The sequence below is a fragment of the Hemibagrus wyckioides genome, linkage group LG28, assembly GCF_019097595.1.
Source record: "Hemibagrus wyckioides isolate EC202008001 linkage group LG28, SWU_Hwy_1.0, whole genome shotgun sequence".
Taxonomy (NCBI): Eukaryota; Metazoa; Chordata; class Actinopteri; order Siluriformes; family Bagridae; genus Hemibagrus; species Hemibagrus wyckioides.
In genome coordinates this window covers 10,418,151-10,443,656 of record NC_080737.1, presented here as the reverse complement: position 1 = coordinate 10,443,656, position 25,506 = coordinate 10,418,151, and the positions used below count along the sequence as shown (strand labels likewise).

General features: G+C 38.3%; 2 protein-coding genes across 7 annotated transcripts in view; one reads left to right on the top strand and one right to left on the bottom strand.

Moving 5' to 3' along the window:
• Positions 1 to 697: 697 nt before the first annotated feature.
• On the bottom strand, positions 698 to 17,100 carry ttc33 (tetratricopeptide repeat domain 33). Its single transcript, XM_058383687.1, has 5 exons — positions 16,910 to 17,100; positions 14,757 to 14,978; positions 9,042 to 9,123; positions 5,213 to 5,344; positions 698 to 2,867 (listed from the first exon to the last, which is right to left on the bottom strand). The coding sequence occupies exons 2-5, from the start codon at positions 14,975 to 14,977 to the stop codon at positions 2,505 to 2,507; spliced, it is 798 nt and encodes a 265-aa protein (XP_058239670.1). The 5' UTR covers position 14,978; positions 16,910 to 17,100; the 3' UTR covers positions 698 to 2,504.
• A 4,805-nt stretch (positions 17,101 to 21,905) lies between these two features.
• mvb12ba (multivesicular body subunit 12Ba) overlaps positions 21,906 to 25,506 on the top strand; it is a 61,099-nt gene continuing 57,498 nt past the window's right edge. For 3 of the 6 annotated variants that reach the window (XM_058382721.1, XM_058382713.1, XM_058382714.1), the window contains exon 1: positions 21,981 to 22,125. The gene's annotated coding sequence lies outside the window, so the exon portion shown is untranslated. The other 3 variants (XM_058382718.1, XM_058382716.1, XM_058382719.1) reach the window with 3 other exon arrangements.

The window sequence follows — 25,506 nt, the reverse complement described above, 5'->3', positions numbered from 1 at the left end:
CTGCCACAACCTCTCAACACCTTTGATGCCTTTTATTGCACGTATATTAGATAATGACAAAAACTGTCCTGGCTGTGTTCTTATACATAAATAATGCACACCAACTGATTAATCAGATTCGAGCCCACAGATTCAGCTGCACTGTGGTGTAAATACAAATAATATCAATTTTTAAAACTCATTTTTCACTTGATGCCTAATATATTCCATCCCTTCACAGGTGCCACTGTAGCAAGATAATCAATGTTATCCACAACAACTGTCAGTGGTTTTAATGTTGTTATGCCTAATCAGTGTTTATGTTCTGTAAAGCTGCTTTGAGACAATGTCCAGTCTTAAAAGCACTATACAAATAAATTTTAATTGAACTGAATTAAAACTATGTAATATTTGTAATAGTAATATGAAATAAAAATAGTCTAAATTTAATTTGAAAAAAAAATACAGAAAAAAAGTAAAAAAAATAAATAAATTATGAATTAATGAATTATTTCCAAAATCCAGGAAATAATTAAGTTGATTATAATGAAAAATTCTACCAAAAAGAATAGGTTACTAAACTATGCATATAAAAAAGATGTCTTACTTTCTTCATTGTTTAATAAAGACCAAGATTGAGAGAATCATTTTATAGTCATAAATATTCACCATTAATGTTTTGTGTGTGAATAAAATTTAAATAATGTGAGACTCAATATCTACTGTTAAAAAAACCTTTTATTTCAAACTAACCACTATAGCTTTTATGAACTGTATGTTACATCACTATTGTGTAATATCACTTGCAGATAGACAGCAGCAACATTAATATGTAATTATATGAAAATGTTGATCATTACTTCAATAATTGTCTCTCATGCATAAACAATCACCCTTCAAAATGTTAAACAACCACAAATTAAAATATTTACATTCCTGGTGCTAATTTTCTGTGCAGCACAAATACCTAAAGTAGATCATTTTTATGCCTCCAGCACTGTATTATAGCAGAGTAGGAATAATGATCTGTAATCCTTACTTCTGTAATCCAAAAGGATGGGGAAATTGATAACACCATAGATACACTACTTATTTGGTACACAGGATGCAAGATTCTTACACAATCTCATGAACATAAAAAAAATTAACTTTAATATAAAGAACATTTTTTCAATGTTCTCCATTCAATCCCATCTCTCCATGTATCCTAACTATCCACCTCATCTGTCCTCTTATATGAAAATGACTGAGTTATGATCATTTTGAGTCTAACATTAAACTAGTATCCAGAATCTGCTCGTCATACACTGCTGAGAGAAAATGCGCGGTTTAAAGTCAACTCATTTTCATGGTACTCAGAATGTTTTAATCTGCATTAAATATTTAGCTAACAGTCTGAAGTTACCTAGCAACAACAGTGTATGTTAACGTTAGCTCAGTCAATGTTAGGCTAACATCAACCGGTGTAGACAGAAAATATGATTATCCTGACCTGAGGTAATTTACTGAATCAACCAACTCGCATCTCCTTTCTTTCTTTTTTCCCATGATGACATTAAAGTCATCTGTTGCTGCTTCTGGCGTTTCATTGCTGATTGTGCCGCAACCGTGTTACCTGTTCAGACTCTCTGTGTCCTGCTCGGTGTTGCACCCATTTCCCAAATATCTGAATACACAGTTAGAGGATGTTCGGTTTATTAATCTCCACGTTTGAACAAAAGTTTTCTGATTGACTATGATATATAGTGTTATCAATCACAAGTAACTGATCAGCATTACTGCACTGTGCTGTTAATAATGCGAACTTTACACCAGACTACAAGAAGTGAGCCTCTTTATTGGTCACCATAATTTGAGAAGGGGGCAGGCATGTCTTTCCTTTAATTATGTCTTTATAAATTCACTGACAGTCCTTTCCAAGTATAATGCTGCATTTAAGGTGAAGTTGAAACTTGTATTTGACCTGGCCTTCCACTGATAAAATCAACAGAAAATACCTCCTTGTCAACATGGCAGTGCACACTGTGAATAGACTAAAGTACCTTTCTCTATTTTTTAATTAACTTATAGCAGTGGATTTAGATCAGTTAATATAGAGGCACAGTAGTTGGTTAAATCTTTTACACTGACCATACTAATTGCAATTTTGAGAAGATAATAATTAGCCAATTAGCTTTTTGGTAAGTTACATATTGTATGCTATTGTTGCTATACTGCAATTTCAGTACAAAATATTGCATGAATATTTGAAGTTCACTAGAGTACTAAAGTACTAGTAGCCACTCAGATCTGTAACTGTAAAAGGTGAGTGACTCAACCCTCAAGTGATACAGCTACAGAAAGTGAACCAAACATGGGGTACAAATGGCATTTCTGCTTAACTGAGCCATGAGAAGTACATTAGAGACTACAGATCCAATACAGTTTGTACACTATATTTCCAAAGATAAAAATAATCCTCTACGCATTTCTCTAAAAAGTAAACAGATAACTGTGTCAAATTAAATGAAACAATTTGTCACTTCTTACATTATTCTTGCTTTAACCAAACTATAATTTGAAGCATTTTTGTTAGAATTGCTGACACCTATTTCATTGGCAACATCTTGCACATCCACAGTGATGTTTCTCCTTAACTCTTCAAATCTCTTCTGGCGGTCTGCTATGGCTGTGCAGGCAGCTATGACCTCATCACTCTCAAAGTCCCCATAATCTTGTTGCAGCTCTGGGGGTTCATCAATATGTTTTCGGGTCTGGTCATCCTGTGCGGCTTTCTGCTTCATAGCATGTTTCTCTTCCCGTAGATGTAGCGCCCATCTCAAGTCTTCCTCCCACAGGCGGCGCTCTAATGGGTGTAGGTGCAGTGCCACCTGGAAGGAACGTACAGCCTGAAAAACACATAAATGACCAACAGGTGAAGACAAATACAGAGAAACATTTGTTAAGCTCAAGGTAACTTTATGCCCATCAAATATTTGCTTTAAGCACAATTACAATATCAAAATAAATATATAATTGTGCTCAAAAGTTTGTATACCCTAAAAGAAATTGTTAAACATTGCCATTTATTTGGAAAATATGACTGATAATGCAAAAGATTGTTTTTCTTATTTAAGGACAGTGGTCATTAATTATCACAAGGTTGTTAATGATAATTAATGTTATTAATGTGATAATGATGTTGATGCTAATGATAACTGAAATCACCCAAACACCCTGATAAAAAGTTCACATATCCTTGAACGTTTGGCCACATTATAAACACAAAGCAAGTTTTACACCGGTTAATCATTGTAATTGTAAATTGTGACAAAATATTCTTGCTTTATAAAGTTCAAATAAGGTACTTGAACTTTGTAAAACTGGAAACACTTGAAAATGCCAGTCACCACTGTTCAAATTCTGATAAGAGGTGATTTCACCCAAAAGAATTGTACCATGCAAGAAAAATCTTCAAGCAACTTTGAGAGAAATACAGGCCGCTCTGGAAAAAAGGTGTGTTGTATCAAGGAGCACAATAGGGAGGACCTTGAACACAAATGACCTGCATGGTCGAGTTACCAGGAGAAAGCCATTACTGTGCCCATGTCACAAAAAGGCCCGCTTTCAGTACCCCAGACAGCACCTAGACAACCCTCACAGCTTCTGGAGCAGTCATTTGGAATGACGAGACTAAAATTGAACTTTATAGTCACAACCATAAACACTATGTTTGGAGAAGAGTCGACAAGGCCTACAGTGAAAAGTACAACATCATCCCCACTGTAAAGCATGGTGGTGGATCTCTTATGTTTTGGGGCTGTGTGAGCTCCAGTGGCTCAGGGAAGTTAGTCAAAATCGATGGCAAGATGAATGCAGCATGTTATCAGAAAATACTGGCAGACAATCTGCATTCTACAGCACAAAAGCTGCGCATGGGATACTCTTGGATGTTCCAAAGTCACAATGATACAAAGCACAAGGCCGAATTGACCCTCCAATGGCTACAGCAAAAACGGTGAAGGTTCTGGAATGGCCATCACAGTCTCCTGACCTCAATATCTTTGAGACACTTTGAGGAGATCTCAAACGTGCAGAGAGAATAAGCACCTGAGAGAAATTAGGACCTCACATGCACAATTATTCCAAAAGACTGCATGCCATCATTGATGCTAAAGGGGGCAATACACAATATTAAAGAACTAAAGGTATGCAAACTTTTGAACAGGGTTTATTTCCTCATTTTTTTTGTCATTTTTTTGTTTGATGATTGAGCCATTCTGTTCATGACATGGACATTCAATAGCGATAATAATAAGGATTCCATATTTTGCATGGGGCTCCTAAATCCTAATTAAGATCTTAGTACACTGAGGTATTGTACAAAAAGTTGTTAACAATTGAGATGGTTCATAATTGGGTCCCTATTTAATAAAAAAAAAAAGATACAAAAAAATTCTGTGACTTGATTCACTTGGCTTTATTAGTTTGTGTGTATTTAAGGTGCATTTAGCAATGTGTTAATGTGGTAGCACTATAAATATGCAATATGCAACTGCTATTTAAATACATAATACAATTATGTATTACTTACTTAACAACTGTCATTGTTATTACAGTACATGATTCTTCTGTCAATAATAGGGCCATATGCACCTAAAATCAAGTGATTCTGCATTGCTATGGCAAGGATGTAGGATAAACTGATTTTATAAGCAGGACAAACAACTAGTGATTTCGGTTTGCATTGGTTAAAACTGTTCCAGTCCACACTGTTTAGTCAAAAGTACATGTAAACTGACTTAGGTAGGTTTGCTGAGTAGTTTCATTCCACTTTTTGGTTGTTCCGGAGCCCATATATGGCCAAGTCAGCAACAACTATTGTTGTCAGGTAAAGAAGCACTTCCAAATCCAAACATACAAGCCAATACAAGACAATTCAAAGTCATACACATGCATTTCAGTCACTGCTGTTTGTTTGCAAGTTGCTGTGATGATGAAATAGAAGAAAAGCCAGCTGAAAAACACAGAATGAGGACTCAAAATCCGACTGAGATCCAATCACCATGTGCTGAAGTTTAGACCTTTCTGCCACTATATATACAGTATATAGTCTTCAAAGTCTTCACGGTTACCCCCTCAGCAAGGGGGATGTGTGCTTTTATCCTTTGACATTGTTAACAATTGCATGGATAGCAATGCATTTATGGTAACATAAAACAGATCATAATAATGACAAAGATATGGTACTTACAAGCTCTACTTCACCAAGGTTTAGTTGGGCACGTCCTAAAGTCTGCCATGCTTCCCACCACAGAGGTTGAAGTTTGACTGCCATCTCTGCTGCCTGCACTGCAGGGAAGTCCTCCTGAAGTATGATTAGCACCTAGAGTATTACAGCACAAATAAGCTGTCTCACAAATCATTCATATTCAGTTTATACAGTTTGCAAAACTATTCACATACAGAGTATAAAAATGTTTTTAAAACATGTATATACACTGATACCCTGCTTCTCATGGTAAGAATAAGGACTTTTAAGGACACTCACTAACAATTAACACAACTGTTAATCACACAGGCAATCACACAACTGTTAATCACACAACATGAAGATAATTCATTATGCTCATACATTCATGTGGATTATAGGACTAGCTGAATAAACCCTAGCTGAGTTAGTAATACCCTGCACTGGGAGTCTGTAAAGAACACCATTGCAGTAGTCCATTTTATTGTGTGATTATAAAAAGTGTGGAATCCATCATAGCATCAAGGCTTTGAATGCGATCTGAGTTAGAGGCAATAAAACCTGAAATTGATGTGTAATGAGTTGTTTCTTCAATGAGGATAGCAATCAGCAATCAGTATGACATCAGATTTGTTACTGTTAAGCCTCAGAAAGTAAGAGGTTTAGAATTCATCCATGTATTCTGTCCTCATTTTTTTTATGGTCATGTTTTGTTTAATGATTGTGCCACTCTGCTATGCCTTTCATATGAACTTGAGTCCTATAAGAAATAAAATGAATTTGTTTTGCCTTCTGTCATGTCAAAAAAAAAAAAAGGTACACATCTTGCAAATTCTCTCAAGGTATGCAAATTTAGTCCAGTCTTTGGCTCACATCATCACCCTGATCACTTTGAGCTAAATAAATTAAAGTAAGCTACAACCATCTCAAAAAAATTGACATTGATGAGCACTGCTAGACCTCTAAGGCAGGACATTGATGATCATATTAGGTTGTTTGGCAGATGAAACTGAAAATGACACCATGCCTCCATGGAAAATAACTTCTTGTCATACGTAAAGTTAGATCTTCAGGTGTACCTTGAAGTCTGAGCTGCCTTATATACACTATATTGCCAAAAGTATTCGCTCACCCATCCAAATAATCAGAATCAGGTGTTCCAATCACTTCCATGGCCACAGGTGCATAAAATCAAGCACCTAGGCATGCAGACTGTTTTTACAAACATTTGTGAAAGAATGGGTCGCTCTCAGGAGCTCAGTGAATTCCAGCGTGGAACTGAGATAGGATGCCACCTGTGCAACAAATCCAGTCGTGAAATTTCCTCGCTCCTAAATATTCCACAGTCAACTGTCAGCTGTATTATAAGAACGTGGAAGTGTTTGGGAACGACAGCAACTCAGCCACGAAGTGGTAGGCCACGTAAACTGACGGAGCGGGGTCAGCGGATGCTGAGGCGCATAGTGCGAAGAGGTCGCCAACTTTCTGCAGAGTCAATCGCTACAGACCTCCAAACTTCATGTGGCCTTCAGATTAGCTCAAGAACAGTGCGCAGAGAGCTTCATGGAATGGGTTTCCATGGCCGAGCAGCTGCATCCAAGCCATACATCACCAAGTGCAATGCAAAGCGTCGGATGCAGTGGTGTAAAGCACGCCGCCACTGGACTCTAGAGCAGTGGAGACGCGTTCTCTGGAGTGACAAATCGCGCTTCTCCATCTGGCAATCTGATGGACGAGTCTGGGTTTGGCGGTTGCCAGGAGAACGGTACTTGTCTGACTGCATTGTGCCAAGTGTAAAGTTTGGTGGAGGGGGGATTATGGTGTGGGGTTGTTTTTCAGGAGCTGGGCTTGGCCCCTTAGTTCCAGTGAAAGGAACTCTGAATGCTTCAGCATACCAAGACATTTTGGACAAATCCATGCTCCCAACTTTGTGGGAACAGTTTGGAGCTGGCCCCTTCCTCTTCCAACATGACTGTGCACCAGTGCACAAAGCAAGGTCTATAAAGACATGGATGACAGAGTCTGGTGTGGATGAACTTGACTGGCCTGCACAGAGTCCTGACCTCAACCCAATAGAACACCTTTGGGATGAATTAGAGCGGCGACTGAGAGCCAGGCCTTCTCGTCCAACATCAGTGTGTGACCTCACAAATGCGCTTCTGGAAAAATGGTCAAAAATTCCCATAAACACACTCCTAAACCTTGTGGACAGCCTTCCCAGAAGAGTTGAAGCTGTTATAGCTGCAAAGGGTGGACCGACGTCATATTGAACCCTATGGATTAGGAATGGGATGTCACTTAAGTTCATATGCGAGTCAAGGCAGGTGAACGAATACTTTTGGCAATATATATATCTATATCTATATCTATATATCTATATCTATATATATATATATATATATATCTATCTATATCTATATCTCTATATATATATATATATATACACACACACACACACACACACACACGTTCCCCTCACACCTCCAGCATCCTGGGTTCGAGTCTCGCTCCCGCTCACTGTGTGTGTGGAGTTTGCATGTTCTTCCCATGCTTGGTGGGTTTCCTCCGGGTGCTCCATTTTCCTCCCACAGTCCAAAGACATGCTATTAGGTTGATTGGAATCTCTAAATTGCCCGTAGTGTGTGATTGCATGAGTGAATGAGTGTGTGCGTGTGCCCTGTGATGGGTTGGCACTACATCCAGGGTATATCCTGCCTTGATGCCCGATGACACCTGAGATAGGCAAAGGCTCCCTGTGAAGTCTTTTAGCAGCAGATCCATTAAGTCCTCCAAGTTGCGAGGTGTGGCCTCCATGGATCGGACTTGTTTGTTCAGCACATCTCACAGATGCTCTATTGGATTGAGATCTGGGAAATTTGGAGGCCTAGTCAACATCTCAAACATCTCGTTGTTGTACTCATCAAACCATTCCTGAACCCTTTTTGCTTTGTGGGAGGGCACATTATCCTGTTGAAAGAGCCATCAGGGAATACCGTTTCCATGAAAGAGTGTACATGGTCGGCAACAATGCTTAGGTAGGTGGTACATGACAAAGTAACATCCACATGGATGTCAGGACCCAAGGTTTCCCAGCAGAACATTGCCCAAAGCATGACCCTGCCTCCACTGGCTTGCCTTATTCCCATAGTGCATCCTGGTGCCATGTGTTCACCAGGTAAGCCACGCACACACACCTGGCCATCCACATGATGTAAAAGAAAATGATTCATCAGACCAGACCACCTTCTTCCATTGCTCCGTGGTCCAGTTCTGATGCTCATGTGCTTATTGTTGGTGCTTTCGGTGGTGCACAGGGGTCAGCATGGGCACCCTGACTGGTCTGCAGCTATGCAGCCCCATACACAACAAACTGTGATGCACGGTGTATTCTGACACCTTTCTATCAGAACCAGCATTAACTTCTCAGGAATTTGAGCAACAGTGGCAACAGTAACTAGTGCATCAATGAGCCTTGGCCACCCATGACCCTGTCGCCGGTTCACCACTGTTCCTTCCATGGACCACTGCAGACTGGGAACACCCCACAAGAGCTGCAGTTTTAGGGATGCTCTGATCCAGTCGTCTAGCCATCACAATTTGGCCCTTGTCAAACTCGCTCAAATAATTACGCTTGCCCATTTTTCCTGTTTCTAACACATCAACATTGAGGACAAAATGTTCACTTGCTGCCTAATATATCGCACCCACTAACAGGTGCCATGATGAGGAGATAATCAGTGTTATTCACTTAACCCGTCAGTGCTCATAATGTTATGGTTGATCGGTGTAATAAACTTTAATACTGAAAGTATGTGTTTGGAACTGACCATACCTGTGATTTCATCTCATAAAGGGCAGCTGCTTCTGGAGTCAACTGAATGGCCTCATCCCATTTCCTCACCGCTTCCCAGTGTCTAAAGGAAACCACATAACATTAACCAGACAAATGATAATCAGCTCTAAACTAGGACACGTGTATTAGTCAAGACAATTGCCAATGTTTTTCAATGCTGTGTGTGCCTGACAGATACTGTGTTGTATACTGTAAATACTAATACATACTGATGTTTAAGGGTTTAAATAGCAGTTTATTATTAAAAGCACTGCTAATTTAAGTGTTATTCACTTTTATATTAAGATAGCATTATTATTATCATTATTATTAAAAATAATTAGCATCTCTTAAACACCCTGTATATACTCCACCATTCGAGCCCTCACAGCAAGGCAAATGAGTGACAAATTGGTGGCGTAATCAAAAAGCCAATGCTGATGCTAAAACTCACACATGGGAGTGCCATTCCTCTCAATTTCACATTTCTTACAGGTTTGAAGCACCAACTGAGAAACCTGAAAGAGCTCTGCTTATAGGAGACTCTATTTTAAGGCTTTGGCTACCTATATACCAGGAACCAGTGCACCAGAAATAGCAGGTAATCTTAGGGTGTTAGGCAGGCATAGGTTTTTGAAAGTAGTTTTTCATGTATGAGCTAATGATACATGCCTTCAACAGTCAGAGGTTACTCAGAGTAATACTGTAGAAGTTTGTAAATTTTAATCTAGCCCCGAACATTTTATCCCGAATTTTGCCACCGGAGTGTAGAGGAATTAAGTAAATGTTGATCGTTTTAGTTGAGCACTGCTGTTTACTGTACACGATTTTGACTGACATCTCTCTCCATGCACACACACACACCAAAATACCACGAGAGTGTATTTTAATGTCATACACCTATCGGTCTGCGCAGCACCTCTTTCACACCACATGACTAAAATACCTTTACAGCCCTTGAGCACGACAGCAATAAAAAAAAACTGTCAGAACACACAACGTTATTATTGAGATAATAGCCTAACTTTTAAATTGAGCACTCTTCCAGGAATGTTGTCTGGTCCAGCAGCTTAGCGAGTGTTAACTCTGCCTAGAGTGGTGAGACAGAGCACCTGGTCCTCTGGAGAAGGGATGGTCTTCCTCGCTGTCATGTCGTTTCATGCCTCAAACCGAGCGTAGAAGCTGTTCAGTGCATCTGGAAGGGAGGCATCATGGTCACAAGCAGGTGGAGCTGGCCTGTAGTTGGTGATGGACTGGATGCCTTGCCACATGCGCCGAGTGTCACCGCTGTTCTGGAAGTGGCCATGGATTCTCTGGGAGTGTGCATGCTTTGCCTTTCTGATGGCTCGAGAGTGTTTGGCCTGTGCTGTTCTTAGGGCGTCCTTGTCTCCAGCTCTGAAGGCAGAGTCTCTGGATTTTAGCAGTGCACATACACTATATTGCCAAAGGTATTCGCTCACCCATCCAAATAATCAGAATCAGGTGTTCCAATCACTTCCATGGCCACAGGTGTATAAAATCAAGCACCTAGGCATGCAGACTGTTTTTACAAACATTTGTGAAAGAATGGGTCGCTCTCAGGAGCTCAGTGAATTCCAGCGTGGAACTGTGATAGGATGCCACCTGTGCAACAAATCCAGTCGTGAAATTTCCTCGCTCCTAAATATTCCACAGTCAACTGTCAGCTGTATTATAAGAACGTGGAAGTGTTTGGGAACGACAGCAACTCAGCCACGAAGTGGTAGGCCACGTAAACTGATGGAGCGGGGTCAGCGGATGCTGAGGCGCATAGTGCGAAGAGGTCGCCAACTTTCTGCAGAGTCAATCGCTACAGACCTCCAAACTTCATGTGGCCTTCAGATTAGCTCAAGAACAGTGCGCAGAGAGCTTCATGGAATGGGTTTCCATGGCCGAGCAGCTGCATCCAAGCCATACATCACCAAGTGCAATGCAAAGCGCCGGATGCAGTGGTGTAAAGCACGCCGCCACTGGACTCTAGAGCAGTGGAGACGCGTTCTCTGGAGTGACGAATCGTGCTTCTCCATCTGGCAATCTGATGGACGAGTCTGGGTTTGGCGGTTGCCAGGAGAACGGTACTTGTCTGACTGCATTGTGCCAAGTGTAAAGTTTGGTGGAGGGGGGATTATGGTGTGGGGTTGTTTTTCAGGAGCTGGGCTTGGCCCCTTAGTTCCAGTGAAAGGAGCTCTGAATGCTTCAGCATACCAAGACATTTTGGACAATTCCATGCTCCCAACTTTGTGGGAACAGTTTGGAGCTGGCCCCTTCCTCTTCCAACATGACTGTGCACCAGTGCACAAAGCAAGGTCCATATAGATATGGATGACAGAGTCTGGTGTGGATGAACTTGACTGGCCTGCACAGAGTCCTGACCTCAACCCGATAGAACACCTTTGGGATGAATTAGAGTGGAGGCTGAGAGCCAGGCCTTCTCGTCCAACATGAGTGTGTGACCTCACAAATGCGCTTCTGGAAGAATGGTGAAAAATTCCCATAAACACACTCCTAAACCTTGTGGACAGCCTTCCCAGAAGAGTTGAAGCTGTTATAGCTGCAAAGGGTGGACCGACGTCATATTGAACCCTATGGATTAGGAATGGGATGTCACTTAAGTTCATATGCGAGTCAAGGCAGGTAAGTGAATACTTTTGGCAATATAGTGTACCTTTGCGGTCATCCACGGTTTCTGGTTTGATCGTGTGGTGATGGGCTTGGAGATGGTCACGTCATCAATGCACTTTCCGATGTAGCTGGTGGCATGTATTCCTCCAAGTCTGTGGTATCGCCGTTGGTCGCAGCCTCCCTGAACATGTCCAAGTCAGTGTACTCAAAACAGTCCTGAAGATCAGAGATGGCTTCTGCTGGCCAGGTTTTAACCTGTTTCAGAACCGGTTTGGTGCGTCTGACGAGTGGTCTGTATGCTGGAATCAACAGATGTGGTCTGGGTAGCCGAGGTGGGGGCGGGGTTGCGCACGATACGCGCCGGGAATATTCTGTGTTTCTATACTTCTGTAAAGTTGCTTCGAGGCAATGTCCATTGACAATGTCCAATAAATTGAAGTAAACTGAAATGAATTGACTTCTGTGGTCAGACAAGTCCAAGTTTCAGCTTGTTTTCAGGAAAAATGGACATCACATTCTATCTGAAAGATGATAAAGATTATGACCCATACTAGTCAAGTCTGTTATGAATGAAATGTGCAAAAGTCTGTGACGGTATGGGGGTGCATTAGTGCCCACTGCATGGTATACTGGAAGTTGTGAGAGACATATTCTGCCATCAAGACAACATCTTTTCCCAAGAACTCCATGCCTATTTCAGCAGGTCATCAGTGCCAGGCTTCATTCTGCACAAGTTACAACAGTGTGCTTTTGTAGGCATAGAGTGCTGCCTGGACTGGCCTGCATGCAGTTCAGATCTGTCTCCTTTTGAAAACGTATGACCACTGTTAACCAGCTAAAGCCTTGCATGCCAGAAAAGTGGGCAAAAATTCCACTTGTAAAACTGCAACAATTAGAATTAAGTTTGTCAGTGAAAACACTGAAAATGTTTTTTAGTCCTTTTGTCTGTTAAATAATGATCCAAGTGAATTAACAAATTACAGATTTTATTTTTTCCTGCATTTTTTGCAGTGTTCTGGAAACAGGATTTGTAGATATCATAATGTTTATATACTGTATAATATTCATTTATTTACAATACATATTGTGTGTCTGTGTGTGTGCCAGGCATCCTCAGAGGAAAAGGTTGAGAACCACTGCAATAGAGCATTTAGAAAATGCTGAAACAAGTCTGATCTGCAGCAGCTCAAACTCAAGTTACAGAACTTAAAGGATCTGCTGCTAACTTCTTGGAGTCAGATAGCACAGGCCACCTTCAGAAGTATTGTAGAATCCATACCTCATAGATTGGATCTGTTTTGGTGGCACAAGGGGGGCCTATAAAATATTAGTTTAGTAGTAGTAATATTTAGGCTCCTTGCCCTGTTAGACTGACTGTTTAAACCCTGAGTTTCATTTGTGAAGGATAACCAGCACAAAGACCATTGACCACCACAAAGAACATCTATAGGAAAAAGGCAAGTCATTCTGACACTGAGAAAAGAGATAAAATTCGATAAGTGCTATTGCGCATGCATCAAACATGTTGGCTAAGAAAAAAACAGCAGATGTTATGACGCCCAGTGAGAGAGATGTAAAACCCCAAAACAAGTCAGAGGTATCACAATCCACCATTCAAAAAAGACTGAGAGCAGAAAGTTAAAGACCATACCACCAGATGCACCCACTCATCAGCAATAAAAAAAAAAAAAAAAAAAAACAGAAGTTCAGATTAGAACTTGCACAGAAATACAAAAATGAGCCTCAAAAGCTCTGGAATAAAGATTCATTCCAGTAGAATGAATTCAGAAGTCTACAAGAATCCTATCTGCCAATGCATCTGATCTAATTGGGAGATCATGCATGACCCAAGACACAACAAAAGATTTTATCAGGGGGAAACAAATAAAAGGCTTTAGACAGAATCACAAATTAAGAATGTTAAAGTTTGGTGATGTCATCGGCTCACCAGCTTGATACAGTTATTACAAGCAAAGTATATGCAACCAAATATTAAGTGTTAAGTACTTTAATACTCTCTGTGGTAGCAGGAGTGGGGTTGAACACCAGTTTGTGAATGGAGGGCGAAACCAAGGGAAATGAGGGGTAAGGATCACATATGACTGTTCTTTGTTCCAATGAGCTGCAGAGGGGATAAAATAAGGAGAGATAAGAGCCGAGAGAGAGAGAGATGAACACATGGAGCTGTGTGTGTGTATGAAATGTGCATGCTGAAAAGCTAACAGATAAAGATTAAGGTAGATCAAGAGGTGATCTCAAAGCTTGCATCTAGTCTCCTCTGTCTTCAAACCCTCTCAAAACACACTACACTATCTGTTCCTATACATCTGCTCACCTACAAATTGGGTGGTTTTCCATCAAATGAGCCATGTTCTAAGTTGCTTAACACATCTTGATTCTGATCTATTGTCTCATATTCATCTTTTGATCTCAAACTCAAATATCTTCAATGCACAGCAAAATGTCCTTGCTGTTCAAAACGTTGTACTGTACACTTATATATATGTAAACATATTTTATTTTTAAATCTTCATTTATATTCCATTAACAATTTTCAGATTTCAGCTTTAGCATGGGAGACCATTCTTAGCAGAGCTGAGATATTTTAATGACAACATAAACTGAAATTATAGCGTTAACTTATGCTAGCATTGATATAGAAGAGAATAGACACCAAAAATTGAAAAGGTGAGCTTCAGTTCCTAACCATACATAGAGGTTAGGTGTACAAACATGGTGTATGACAAGGTTTACAGTATTAAAAAAACAAAAGCAGTGATCACTGATGCACTAAAACACTGGCAACTTTATCCCCTATGCCAGGTTAGTGTTAGAATATGACATACCATCCAACCATCTGTGATTCTGTGGTTGTGACTTAACATTGATTGGCCTGTAGAAGAGGCTCCAAAACTTCTATAAAATTAAAATTAGCAGTGGTCGATATATTTGTAAAAACTTGAATTTAATCTATATTTATACATCCTGAAAAATAGCTAAAATTTCATTTCATATTAGGTTAACCAAACTTTTGTTAATTAACACAACACAAGCAGTTGCATTACATTAACATACCTGCTTTGCTCGGCCAACTGTGCTCCCTCATCCTTTAGTCCCTTGCTCTTGGCTGCACAGTCTTCCAGCAGTACCTCACGTCTGCGCTTGATTGCATGCAGCCAATCAACTCCTTCTAATTCCACATGATCTTCCACCTTTGTTGATTGAGCCTCAAACTGTTGCACTGCTGCCTTAGAAACCTTTTCCCCGATTTTTCTATTCCAGCTAAATGAAGCCATCCTGTTCAAGACAACAAGGACAACATCTTAAGTGGAAAAACAAGTATCATGACAACAGATGAATCAAGGTTTAAATTGTTTCTTAGTTCTGGACAAAGAGGAAAACATTCAGAGGGCTACAACTGTTATTCTGAACAATGGCATGGATTCTTATAGAGCTGTTATAATCTGTTGAATCTGTTGATAAAGCCTGCAAAAGATATATCACCCAGTCTCATCACAACTTTTCACCTCAAGACTTATTAAAAGCAGAGCACCACAAATATGCACAATGCACAGGATTCCAGCAAGCTCATCTGTGTGTGCCACTTTTTTTTTTTTACCTACAATCTCCTATAATCTATAGTTAACTATGAGTATAAATAAACTATAGATTAACAAGTATAAATTAAGACTTACATGCTGTAGAAAAATGGGATGAATTCAGTTTCTTAATGAGAATTATTTCATTATATCTCATTATATTTCATTTCATCTCATTATAACATTATTTATTTATTAGAACATTGTTGGTCAATAATTTCAATCTTGTTACATTGGCAACTGTCAAGGAGAGAGCTATATTAGGAATACATTAAGTGAACAAATTGTTCTTGAAGTTGGAAGCAAGAAAAATGGGCAGGATCTGAACGACCTCGACAGGGGCCAAATTGTGATGGCAAGAGAACTGGGTAACCTTGGGTACTCAGAGTTGTTTTTGTGGTTTTAATGTTATGGCTGATGGGTGTAGGTCTCTTGTCATTATGTACATTATGTAGTTGCAGGGAGCATAAGAGTATGGATAAATATTTAACAAGAAAACACCAAACTCTTCTCACATATGAGAAAAGGTTCACTTTCACACACACACATACAAACAAAAAGGTTATTCAACATAAAAAATATATTAGATTATTTTAATCACTTAACCATTTTTCATAAAAATGAACTGGCTATAGAGGCAGCTTTTAGATCATGTAATAAACATAGAAAACTAACTGTTAACTGTATGTTTTTATTACCGTTTTGTTTTTTAATAAATCCAAGTGAAAAATTACACTACTGTAAAATGCTTGTCGTAGTTAAACATCTGGTGCTTCACACACTGTAGTTGGAAATAACTAAAGTTTTTTTTCTAAACACAACACAGCATTTTATACAATAGGCTAGAGCGGTGAAGATTTATAGTTACAGAACGGTATAAATACACAGTCAATCCTGTGATGTTCCTCACTTCACTGAAGTGATTTTACTCTTCTGGTCATGTAGGTGCGTAGAAAAACAAACAAAGAAATAAAGGACTATTCTTCTATTAAGTTACAATTTAACAATGTGTTGTGCAATATTGGCCATATTTAAGGTCAACAACACAAATGAACACATCTTTATACCTAGTGACTATGGAGCTGTTGAATTCCTAAAATCCTTTCAAACATTACTGCAGTTTATTCATGTAAAGGACACTTAAATTTTGATAAACAAATGATACACACCGGATATTTCTTGTGGATTATTTGACCTCTTCGGCTCATGTAAATGCGCAACAACTGTTACAATGTGCAACATTCCCAAATAGCCCAAGGTCAGTAGTGCATTTTGACTAATATCTGTACACACTTTGGTTACAGAACTATTAACAGTTTCCTAGTGCAGCGCTTTATATCGGCGGAAATATTGAAGAAAAAATAAAAGTACCTAATGGTGTGTACCTAAAGGAACTTTCACCTCTACAGCTAAAAAAAAGTATTTAAAAGTACAATAGCCATCTACTAATGAGTAAGGTGTTCATTTTTTATATTAACCTGGTGTCTGGAGCCACACTTATTGCCAGTAGCTTAACGCTGATACCTAAAGCCAGCATTGCGTCTGTTATCTGCTTTTGCAGGAATTCCTAGCCATTACTACATAGACATGAACCCGGAAGTATTATTGCAGAAAAAAGAACGAACCTACCTGAAAGCTTCTATTCTAATTTTATTCAGATGTTTACAGTGTTCCAGTTGCTGAAATAGAATTTCTTGTGGAGAATTTTACTCCCCTGGTAAAATCTGCATCACGAAGGTGGCTATCTATTTAGCTAGTATCTGACTCTACATGGCTAACCTGCTACTGACACAGGCTACAGTGAGTCTGTATAAAGACCGCCTCTAGGGAAGGTTTTTTTATTCTAAGGGCCTAGGATGTCACTGATCACATGATTTTGGCAGAACGAATCAGTTACAGATCCACTGTTCAGAAGCACATACTTGTGTTTTGTTTTTTTGTTTTTGTTCTTTGTGTTTTGACATTTTGCTGCTGCGCTTTAAGATCATGATAAACAGCACTGTTTTTAGATGTTACTGATATTTTATTAGCCTTCAGAATGGACAACGTCATATTTAATGAGCTATACGGGGTAACCCAGAGTGCATATGCTCTGAAAGTAGCTGAGGACTGCTGGGAATATTTATTAAAAGGGTTTTTGGGTGGGCAGTAAAAGATTTGGTAATCCAAGGTGGGCTATTGAACGGAAACATATGAATCTGACAGTGGAGCAGGAGACCATGGCCTCACCATGGCTAATTCTACAGCCTACAGTAGATCTGGATACAGTGACAAAAACAAAAAAAGATCAGTTGATAGATACAGATTATCAAAGGTGGACGAAGTACACAACTTCCTTACTTGAGTGAAAGTACAAATACTACTGGTCAAACATTACTCCATTACAAGTAAAAGTTGTAAAGACAGATTTTTACTTAAATAAAAGTACAGAAGTACTTGTTTTTAAAAGTACTTAAGTATCAAAAGTAAATGTCAACACATTGTTTTATTATTGTTGCACTGTTGTATGCAATACTTTCTGAGGAATTAAGACCTTTTAGAATGTTACAAAATATATAGAAATTAAACAACTGAATTGACAAGACAGGTATAATCATTTATTTTTAATTTAACACTCCTACCACCCCCAACAAAAAGTACCAGTACATCTCAAGAATTAGAATATCATGAAAAAGGTCAATATTTTTTGTCACTCAGTTCAGAAAGTGAACCCATATATTATATAGATTCCTCACACATAGTGAAATATTTCAAGCCTTTATTTCTTGAAATTGTGATGATTATGGCTTACAGATAAGGAAAACCCAAAATTCTGTGTCTCAGAAAATTAGAATATTACATAAGATCAATAAAAAAAAGGATATTTCAAAGAGAAATGTCAGACTTCTGAAAAGTATGTTCGTTTCTACGCACTCAATACTTGGTTGGGCCTCCTTTTGCATCATTGCGGCATGGCATGGAGGCAATCAGCCTGTGGCACTGCTCAGGTGTAATGGAAGCCCAGGTTGCTTTGATAGCGGCCTTCAGGTCATCTGCATTGTTGGGTCTGGTGTCTCTCATCTTCCTCTTGACAATACCCCATAGACTCTATGGGGTTCAGGTCAGGCGAATTTGCTGGCCAATCAAGCACAGTAACACCATGGTCATTAAACCAGCTTATGGTACCTTTAGCAGTGTGGGCAGGTGCCAAGTCCTGCTGGAAAATGAACTCAGCATCTCCATAAAGCTTCTCAGCAGAAGGAAGCATGAAGTGCTCTAAGATTTCCTGGTAGATGGCTGCATTGACTGTGGACTTCAGAAAACACAGTGGACCAACACCAGCAGATAACATAGCAGCCCAAATCATCACTGACTGTGGACACTTCACACTGGACTTCAAGCAACATGGATTTTGTGCTTCTCCACTCTTACTCCAGACTCTGGGACCTTGATTTCCAAATGAAATGCAAAACTTACTTTCATCTGAAAAGAGGACTTTGGACCACTGAGCAACAGTCCAGTTCTTTTTCTCCACAGCCCAGGTAAGATGCTTCTGACGTTGTCTCTGGTACAGGAGTGGCTTGACACGAGGAATGCGACATTTGTAGGCCATGTCTAGGATTCGTCTTAAGCTCCCCCAAATTCTTGAATGGATTTTGCATTTTGAATGACAATCCTCTCAAGGCTGCGGTTATCCCTTTTGCTGTTGCACCTTCTCCTACCACACTTTTTCCTTCCACTCAACTTTCTATGAATATGCTTGGATACAGCACTCTGTGAACAACCAGCTTCTTTAGCAATGACCTTTTGTGGCTTACCCTCCTTGTGGAGGGTGTCATTGACTGTCTTCTGGACAACTGTCGAGTCAGCAGTCTTCCCCATGATTGTGTAGCCTACTGACCCAGACTGAGAGACCATTTAAAAGCTCAGGAAACCTTTGCAGGTGTTTTGAGGTAATTAGCTGATTAGGGTGCGACACCATGACTTTCCAATATTGAACTTCTAATTCTCTGAGACACAGAATTTTGGGTTTTCCTTATCTGTAAGCCATAATCATCATAATCATCACAATTTCAAGAAATAAATGCTTGAAATATTTCACTCTATGTGTAATGAATCTATATAATATATGGGTTTCACTTTCTGAACTGAGTGACAAAAAATATTGACTTTTTTCATTATATTCTAAATTTTGAGATGTACCTGTGTGTACATCTATGTGTATCCACTCATGCACATTTCAATCAAATGGTCTGTAAATGAAGACTGGTCAGAAAAAAAATCTAACCTGCTTTAAAACCCAGCTACACAACTGTAGCTGTACAACCACCCAACAGCAACACTGCTTTAAGAAAGTTATATATATTTCCACAATTAATTTACACCGTTTTCATATGCATTTACACCATTGTCCAGGATCCTTCCTCCTGTGTGCAATGCGTTGTGGGCAATATTATCCATTAGAGTGTGCATTGTTCTGCACTTTGAATTTCTACTGGAAGTAGTAGACCATCCAGGAATTTTTGGAATACTCTTTTCAGTATACTACGATTTGGGGCATACTAATTCTATTTTTGAATACCATTTAGGACACATCGTATGAGAATTTGGACACAGCATACGTTTTTGTGTGTTAACTAACATCATTACCAATGCGTTGGTGGTGTATAACATGGTGAAAAAAAAATCATCCTATGATAAATGTAACTACTTTCTACTCAATGACATTGACAGAAATGTAGTGGAGTAAAAAGTAGAGTATTTGTCTTTCAAATGTAGTGAAGTTAAAGTAAAAAGTATCCAGAAAAAATAATACTCAAGTAAAGTACAGATACTCAAAAAGTGTACTTAAGTATAGTAATCAAGTAAATGTACTTCTTTACTGTCCACCTCTGCAGATTATACAGGATTTCTGGTTAACGCATACATAAAGAATGGACTTAATTTAATTAAATGAAATTAATTTATATAGCACTTTTAACAATGGACATTGTCTCACAGCAGCTTTACAGGAGTATAGAAACGGAATACAAATCATAAAGTTTAAAATGTACAATTTTTTTAGAAATATATACTAATGAACTCAAAGGGAAAAAAAGATAGAAAAGGGTCTGTCTATTCAGTCATCTAACAATGGTTGGAAAAGGTCAGACGAGATAGTTATATGCTAGGCTCTCAGTTCATCAGCACTCAGCAACTTGGTGTTACTAAATAATGAACAGGAGTATAACAGGAGTAATGACTGAGAGCCAGTCACTTTTAAAGAATTTACAAACAATGGGAATAATAATCAATTTCTCAATGAAATGCCAGGCAAACTGGCAAAATCTGTTGTATAGAGAACAGAGATAATAGTATAACTGGGTGAGGGGAAAGCAATATCTATTATCTGATCGGTGATTTTGGAGAAATGGCAGATATAATGGCAAAATGCATGACATGTTTCAAGATACATGAATCAGTATGAGAGATAGTACAATATGAAGAGTGGAACAGGAAAGAGAAATTTCTTCTCAAAGGATTAAGCATGGCACATGCTAGACATAAGTCATCTACACCTGATACATACACACAATTGGCTTTATTGTATTTATATCAATAATGTGGTCAAGTACAGAACATGAAAAGTCAATTACATTGTTTAACAGTTCAGAGAATGGAAATAAAAAAAGAACAATAATAATAACAGGAGTAGAAATTTTTATTGTTTTCTTGTAAGTTTTATGAGTTTCTTGTTTTGTGTTCTCATGTTTGAAAGGGTTTCAAAGTATATCTTGAATTGATGTGTTACATTCAGGTACATTTAGCACATACTGTCTGGATATATTTTAGAAAGTTAGAAAGTTATTTCTTTTAATTTTACAGAAAATATATTTATAAGGTAATGATAAATTGTGCCATAGGTTGTGCCATGATAATGTTGAGGTTTCAGCCATTTTGATTTACATGGGTGATTTGATCTGACATTAATGGAATATAAAAGACCATTAAAAATGAAAGTTGGGAATTTTGTACAGTTGTATTCGTGATATCTACTCTCTGCTAACTGAGAATTTTGTTATGGCTAGTATGCCACTGAGGGATATCTTTGATTACATTTTCATTTACAAAATAATAATATTTTCAAATACATTTGAGGTAAGTGTAATTGCCCATTCTTGTGATTAAGCTGGTTTACAATTAATATGTTATGCTGGAAACATTCTTCCTATACAATGACTTCTTGTTGTAAATTATATTACCATTGTTCCAGACAAAACACCTATTGGGAGAGAAATGGTGCTTGTACAAGAGTGACAAGGAAAGTAAAATAGTTTTTAATACAATTCATTTTTAACATTTGGTTACAAAGATAAGATCCTGTGTTATAATTTACTGAAGATGTCTTAATTGTGTGTTTCTTGCTCCAAATAACATTAAAAAGTATTTTAACACAGATAGTCTACAGTATGTGATGCATGCAGGCTTGTAGATACAATGGAACATGCCATTACAGATATAAAAGTACAGTAAAGAAAGATGCTATTTCAATTATTATTATTATTATTATTATTATTATTATTTAATTAAATACTATTTTCCATTTTAGACTCACAAGCAAGCAGTTTTTTGCAACTGATAGGTGGCGATATGCACAACTGTTATACAAAACGCCTGAAGGAGGGGAAGAAGAAGCAGAAGCAGAAGCCGAAGCGGGAGGAGGAGGAGGAGGTGATGATGATGATGATGATGATGATGATGATGATGATGATGATGGTGACGATAACGATAACGATAACAGCATGAAATAAAAAAAAGGCATAAGGAAGAATAGGAGGACTTTGTGGATTTAGCTGTGGAACCCGAAATATTCCGACAGATTGTCGGTGGGTAAGACAAGGATGCTAACAGCTAATAGTCTGCTAGTGCTTTATCTGAAGCTCGAGTGTTTTGTAGCGCCTCTCTTCACTTAGGCCTCAAACTCAGTCAAGGCTCCAGCTTGTGTGTGCTGTAGTCAAAACTAGGCTGCTTTAAAAAGAAAAAACGTTACCGAGACTAATAGTTTGAAGCGAGAAGACTTTTATGCGTAACTAAACAAATGACAATAGTTTTGAAAGAGCTTTGTACTTTTAACTTTTATTTATTATTAATTAGTCACTTTTTTTTTTAGCCATGTAGCTGTTCAAGCTACTGACAAGGACAACTGTGAAAAGGTAGTTTTCTCTACTTCTGGGCAAGGAAACGCTGGCTGAGGTTTTTTTTTTTCTGTTAAGTGTGTTATGTAGCTGGTAATATCAAATTGTCTATATAATCTCTTGCTAACCTTTTCAGCAAGCTAGCTAAGCTAATGCCTAGCAATATTCAAGACTTAAAGTTAACTAAACAAAAAGAACTCACCCTGTTGTAAAAAAAAAAAAAAAAAAAAAAGCTAGTTTAACTCGATGGGCAGTAGGTTGACTTCATTCCCTAAATGTTCGCATTTGACATTAATTTTCATTAAACTCTGGCCTGACATCGCCGGCAGGTGAACAGTGATCCTTTACAGTATACACTTCAGAAATCCTGAGACAGCTGAGAGAGCTTGAACCTTCACACATTTACACATTGTAAGACCATGAAATCGCTTATCATACTTTTCATTTGGCCTCTAACGTGGAGGAGTTGGACAAAGTAATGTGCTGAAATACACTACCAGTCAAAAGTTTGGACACATCTTCTAATTCCATGGTCTTTCCTGATGTTTATTTCTTTCTACATTGTAAAACAATGCTGAAGGCGGCCGAAATACACAATAATGTCCTTTGAACAGTTGATATTGAGATATGTCTGCTACTGATGCTCTGTAAAGCCTTCATAACAGCTCTATTTCTGAGGCTGGTAACTCTAAATGAACTTCTCCTCTACAGCAGAGGTAAGTTTTGGTCTTGCTTTACTGGGATGGTCTTCATGTGAGCCAGTTTCCTCATGGTGCTTGATGGGTTTTGCAAATGCACTTGACAATACTGTTCTTGCAAGAACTATTCCAGAACACCTGACCTTCGTGTCTTAAAATAATTGTCATTAGATATGGATTACTTAAGTCCATGTGTGTTATTTCATAGTTTTGGAATCTCCAGTATTGTTCTAGAATGTAGAAAATAAATCTCTAAACAAAAAACATTAAATTAAAAGGTGTGTCCAAAATTTTGACTGGTATGTAATATCTCTTTATTAATAAAGTATTGGTCCACCATTTGCTTTTGATACAGCTTCCAACTTTACTGGAGTAGATTCATACAACTTATGAATATCTTCTAGTGGAATTTTGTTCCCTTCATCTAGCAGAATATCTTGTAGTTGCTTCAGAGAGGTTGGAGCAGGGAAACTCCTAAATTTCCCACTTTGGTCTAATGATCTTCAAGTCAGGTGATTGAGTTGGCCTGGGCAGATTTTAAAGTTCTTACTAGGTCTCCTCAAACCAAGATTGAACTGTTTTGGCTGTGTGTTTTGGCACCTTAAAATCTTGAAAAATTGCATCATTGTTGGAAACAACATTGGGACCATAGGATGCACCTGATCACTTAGAATTTTTGCTGGCAGTAACAAGATCATGTAGGCTAATGATGGGACCTGCAGAATGCCAAGATATGGTCAACCAAATCTTCACACATCCACCCTCGTGTTTGACGGTCCAAGTTTTAAGCTTCCTTGGGGTTTTTTCCATATATAAATTCCACCTGCTGATGGGAATAATGTAATGATGATTCATCAGGCCTGTTTCCAGTCTTTAGCTGTCCAGGTTTTATGATCATGACCCCATCGTTTTTGCATTTTTGTGTTGGGTCTGTGATTAATGGTTTAGCATTTGCAACTCTTCCATGGATGTTGGCTTTGTGAAGTTCTCTGCCGACTGTTTTTGTGGAAACAGGGTCTATAAAGTGGATCTTAAGTTCTGCTCTCACTTTTGCTGCAGTAGTTCTGTGTTGTTTGGACACAATCTTTCCTAGTGTTTCATGGTCCCTATCATTACATTTGGATTTTTGTCCACTGTTCTTCATTGCCTATAAAGCACTGCCATACTTATGCACGTATATGCAGTCATAATCGTGGAGACTAGGGATGCAACAATACAGTTAACCCACGGTTCGCGGTTTTTAACCACGGTGTTCGGCTCGGATGGCTTGGCAAATTAGTGTTTTTTTTTTTCATTATTCTTTGTTTAGGTGACAGGAACAGTAAGATGTTAAGAAGAAAAAAATGGTTTTAGTTGCAATTCTCTTTATTTTACTTAAATGCAGAAATCAACTTGTACACATTCATAGTGTACTGAAAATAGTGAGATGTATAAATTAGCGCTTGTATGACTTTATTACAGGGGATGGGTTTGGAGGACGGCGCTCTTTTTTCAAATTCAAATTTTATTTGTCACATACGAAATCATACACAGTACGACATGTAGTGGAATGCTTTTTTACGACTGTCTTACATGAAAGAGGAAAGAGTAAAAAAGAAAATGTGTAACAGAAAAATGTGTAAAAGAAAATGTGTAACAAATATAAAAGTGTAAAAATATAAAAGGTATAAAAGCAAAAACCAAAAAGTGTGTGTGTATATATATATATATATATATATATATATATATATATATATATATATATATATATATATATAATATATATCTATATATATAACAACATAGTATATGTATAGTATATGTGAAAAATAAAACAATATAAATAAATGTGTAGACTCTATAATGTACAGAAGATACAGTATATGAATATATGTAGATAAAAAGGTCTGCTAAAGTCAACATTGAAATGGTGTTGCAAAAGAGTATAGTATGTACAGTGTGCATATGTAAAATAAATATATAAATATATTGTAGAAGTGTATATGAGGCAAAATATAATGTCCAGTTTAACAGGGAGTAAAGTGACCGTGCAGTGCACACACAAAGATGTACAGAGAAGATGTACAGTGAGTGTTATTGTGTGTACAGAGTAGTGCAATATTAGCATGTGCAACAATCAGCTGAGGTAGAATGTTATGTTGTGTGGGGGTAAGACTAGAGAGTCCAGATCCTAGGTGTACTGGTTGAGGGCCCAAATGGCCTGTGGGAAGAAGCTCCTCCTCATTCTCTCTGTGTTCGCCTTCAAGGAACGGAAACGTTTCCCTGACCTCAACAGAGAGAAGAGTCCATTGTTGGGATGGCTGAGGTCCTTCATAATCTTGCTGGCTTTGGTCCAGCACCGCTTGCTGTATATGGTGTCCAGGTCAGGAAGCTT